This window comes from Phyllostomus discolor, chromosome 2 (genome assembly GCF_004126475.2).
Source record: "Phyllostomus discolor isolate MPI-MPIP mPhyDis1 chromosome 2, mPhyDis1.pri.v3, whole genome shotgun sequence".
NCBI classification, from domain to species: Eukaryota; Metazoa; Chordata; class Mammalia; order Chiroptera; family Phyllostomidae; genus Phyllostomus; species Phyllostomus discolor.
The window spans coordinates 150329829-150334482 of NC_040904.2; the positions used below are offsets into that span (position 1 = coordinate 150329829).

Consider the following 4654-nt stretch of genomic DNA (forward strand, 5'->3'; position numbering starts at 1 on the left):
ATGGAGACAGTGTAGAGGAAGGTGAGCCTGTTTTATATGAACCAGGTCTAGAAGTGACATATATCACTTCTGCCCACATTCCACTGGCCAGAATTAGACCCCCTACTTTAGACTGGTACTAGGAGATGTCCCAGCTGGATAGCTGCTTCCTGCAACTCTGCACTGTGGCGGGCAAGCACAGACCTTTGACGGGCAGTTAGCTACATCTGCCCAGATCCACTATGGCAACACATTCTCAGCTATTGAAGGTTTAGGAGGATGGGTTTCCTTCTCTTTTTTCTACTTTTCTGTTTGTCTCTTGTCAAAGGCAATTTTTTAAATTCTAACCTGAGAACATGCTTATTGATTTTAGACAGAGGGGAAGTGAGGGAGAAAGACAGGGAGAGAAACATTAACGTGAGAGAGAAACATCGATCAGTTGTCTCTCACACGCACCCTGACCAGTGATGGAACCTGCAACCTGGGCACGTACCCTGACCAGGAATCAAACCTGCGACCTTTCAGTTTATGGAATGACACCCAACCAACTGAGCCATACCAGCCAGGGCAAAGGCAAATTTTGGAAGTGTGGGAAACCACTGGTAAGAATGAAGAAGAAAATGGACACCTGTAGAGTAGGCATACTAGTTCAGACTTGGTGGGGGTAGGGAGGAGACACTACTAATGAAAAACCCTAAAAAGATCCATATCTTTGACCCAGAAACACTTGTAAAGACGTTTCTTAAAGAAATTGATGGATTACTGCTCACATTGTGTGCAGGAGATTATTTATAATGGTGACACACTGTAAGCAACCTAAATACCCAATGACAAAGACCTGTTTACATTACAGGGCATCCATATAATAGACTCTGCAGTTGTTTATAATTGTGTAGATACCTGCAAAACATAAAAATATGTCCATATGTTATGATAAAACATAGTACTCCTAAACAGTATAGATAATTTTAAAAAACAAATTGATTACTTGTAGCAAAAAGGTGGAGGACATATATTAAATAGTTTACAGTATTTATCCCTGAGCAATATGACTGTGGGTGTTTTCCACTTTCCTCTTTTACACCTTTATCTAATGTCTCATTTTATCATTAGAAAAAAAAAAACAGTGAAACTATTTTCAGCTTGCAACAAACAAATTTAAAACAATGTCGATAGAGGAGATCAGGATTTAAGGGATGACAAGCAAGTGTGGGAGTCAGATCTGGCTTCCTGGACCTTGCCTGTCTGCTGGGCCTGTCAGCTGACACTCAGGTCACTATCAGAAGCACTTTTCTCTGTTGAAGTGACTGGCTTTTGTTGCGCCATCCCCAGGTTATAATGGGAGGGGAGGACAGGCCTCAGAGTAGTCAGCGGCAGCCCCGGCTGTTGGTGGGCTGCAGCTCGCCACGCCTCCAGCCTCTGCATGGGGAACACCATCAGGGCCCTCGTGGCCTTCATTCCAGCTGACCGCTGCCAGAACTATGTGGTTGGAGACCTCCGGGAGATGCCCCTGGACAAGATGGTAGATCTGAGTGGGACCCAGCTACGCCGCTTCCCCATGCACGTGTGCTCCTTCCAGGAGCTGGTCAAGCTCTACCTGAGCGACAACCACCTCAGCAGCCTGCCTCTGGAGCTGGGGCAGCTACAGAATCTGCAGATCCTGGCCCTGGATTTCAACAACTTCAAGGCTCTGCCCCAGGTGGTGTGTACTTTGAAACAGCTCTGCATACTCTATCTGGGCAACAACAAACTCTGCGACCTCCCCAATGAACTGAGCCTGCTCCAGAATCTTCGGACTCTGTGGGTTGAGGCCAACTGCCTCACCCAGCTGCCAGATGTGGTCTGCGAGCTCCGTCTCCTTAAGACTCTGCATGCCGGCTCTAATGCCCTGCGTCTGCTACCAGGTCAGCTCCGGCGCCTTCGGGAGCTGAGGACTATCTGGCTCTCAGGCAACCTGCTAACGGAGTTTCCCCCTGTGCTGCTTCACATGCCCTTCCTGGAGGTGATTGATGTAGACCGAAACAGCATCCGATACTTCCCCAGCTTGGCCCACTTGCCAAGTCTGAAGCTGGTTATCTACGACCACAACCCTTGCAGGAATGCACCCAAGGTGGCCAAAGGTGTGCGCCGTGTGGGAAGATGGGCAGAGGAGACCCCAGAGCCTGACCGCAGAAAAGCCAGGCGCTACGCTCTAGCTGAGGAAAGCCAGGAGGCTCAGGCACTTGCCCTGGCTCCCACACTTGCTCCTACCACCTCCTGAGCTTCAGTGGTAGGTCAATGCCAAGAACCCAACTCCAGCAGAGTGCAAAAGGTTGTTCTGGAACATTTGGGGTATCTCTTCTGTAGGAGCTGATAATCAGATGAAATCTCTAAATCACACCAAGCAGAAAAATGTCCTGGCAAACATCTCTGCCAAAGGGAAGTTGTGTGCCACAGGCAGCCTGCCAACTTCCTTGCCAGAAAACCAGCCTCTCCAAGCAGGTATTTTGAAACCGTGAAGAGCAAGGGCTGGGACACTGTGGCGTTCTCCACTCTCCAAAAGTGGCTGGTTGTGAGGTCCGTGAGCTCCTGAAATAAGGTATTTATAGTACTCACCTAGAGAGACTGTCTCCAATCTTCTGCAGGATGTATTTTCTTACCATGAGTGACCACAATAGTGTGAAAATATTACTAATTCAGGCCACTTAAAAGGGCATTTCCACCTAATCAGACTCACAAAAAGACCTTGCTTTTCCCCTGTTCAGTGAAAGCTGAAAAGACCCCTGATGAAGAATGCCTCTCGCTGGAGCCCATCTGACCCTTCAAACTTGACAGTGGTTCATGGGAACTTAGCTCATCTTCCCGAAAAGGTTTGACTCAAGGTCTGTTCTCAACTGTTTACTGTCACTGACAATGCTAGACGTCATCTAGAAAGCGCAATCTATGGCAATGTGGTCTCTAACATCACGCCTAGTTGTGACCTGGCTGCCTCTATGAAGCAAAGCACTCCTATTTACTCACATTAACAAGCCAGAGCTGAATTGAATCCCCTTCCATGGAGGGAAGCATTTCCAGAATCACACCGGGTTAAAGGCAGTAGGTGAGAAACCTGCTCACTTGAAACAAGGATGTGGAAATCTGAACTGCAGGTTCTGGTATACATAGAGAATTTCTGCCTCTTTAGCTTCAGTATCTATGCCTTTGTTCTGATTTGACTTTTGTATATAGGGTCTTTTGATGATCAGTATAAAAATCTAGGTATTTTAGCCATTTATCTATGTAAATTGTGACTTTCCCATGAATGTTAACTGCTGTCAGTGGGTGATTTGATAACACAATCCCTTAAAAAATGTTTTTTTTATTCTTTTAGGGAGAGGGGGAGGGAGAAAGGGAAACATCAGTGTGTGAGAGATGCATCAGTTGGTTGCCCTTCACACACCCCCACCTGGAGACCTGGCCCACAACCCAGACATGTGTCCTGACTGGGAATTGAACCTTTGGTTCACAGACCAGGGCTCTATCCACTGAGCCACACCAGCCAGGGCTGATAATACAATCCTTTTTGTAAACCTCTTTAGCAATCAAGGACACAAAGGGTCATCTTAACTAAAACATACTATATAGTTAGCTTTTAAAACATTACTTTTGCCATAAAAGCATCTTAGCCCAGCAAAGTTTGGTTCTCAAATGACATTACACAGCAGACTGTTTTCATGTTTTCCTACAAAATATTTCTTGCTAAATCAGAGGAAATTTCATTTCACATAATCTTCCTATCACCATCCCGTCTGTAGAACAAGTTGATTAGACTTGAGTCATTAAATGTAATGTTGTCAAACATGTTAACTCCTTCAGCAGGTCTAGATTTAGACAGTGAGATTCATAGTCTATTTTCTCATTCCTAATGATTAAACTAAACTGTACTCAACTGATGACAGAAACTTTCTGCCAACAAAACCGCCTGCTAACCTGTATACGCATAGCCAGTCTTATGACTGGTTGGCTTTCTTTTGACCTTATCTTCCCCTTTCCAGGGTTAAGAGCCTTTTCCAGTGTTGCCACAGACCAAAGCCATGAAACAAACTGTAGCCACATAACCAATACAGAGTCCTCACCTAAGAAGCTAACTGGTCTCCATCAAATGTCAAATTATAAACATTTCGGCACATTAGTCAAGCTGTGTTCTAAAATAATCAATACACAAACATCTCCAACAATATGGTTAAGATTTACCACTGATTTTGCTGTCTGAAGTGATTCTGTAAATTAATATTTACATTTCCATTACCTTCTGATGTTTTCTTGAAATTCTGACGTAAGTAGAATATAAAAAAGGGAAGATGTTGAAGTACCAAATATAAATTTATTTATGATTTTACCAGTCCCGAAACCATATGACCCAGTGATTCCACTCCTACGAATATATCCAAAGAATCCCGAAACACTAATTCAAAAGAATATATATACCCCTGTTCATTGCAGCATTATTTATAGTAGCCAAGATCTGAAAGCAGCTCAAGTGCCCATCAGCACATGAGTGGATAAAAAAAAGCTGTCCATTTACTCAAGAGAATACTACTCGGCTGCAAAGAAGGAAACCCTACCTTTTGGGACAGCATGAATGGACCTGGAGATAGAAATCTGTCTGGTATACTAGGTGAAATATGCCAGTCAGAAAAAGACAAATACCATTCAA

General features: G+C 44.5%; 1 protein-coding gene across 1 annotated transcript; it reads left to right on the plus strand.

Moving 5' to 3' along the window:
- Positions 1-587: 587 nt before the first annotated feature.
- LRRC10 (leucine rich repeat containing 10) lies at positions 588-3293 on the plus strand. The gene has a single exon (XM_036018692.1). It carries the CDS (start codon positions 1403-1405, stop codon positions 2237-2239), a length of 837 nt encoding a protein of 278 aa, XP_035874585.1. The 5' UTR covers positions 588-1402; the 3' UTR covers positions 2240-3293.
- Positions 3294-4654: the final 1361 nt, after the last annotated feature.

Coding starts and splice junctions, on each gene's coding strand:
- LRRC10 (XM_036018692.1), top strand. CDS start 1,403: ATGGGGAACACCATCAGGGCCCTCGTGGCCTTCATTCCAGCTGACCGC.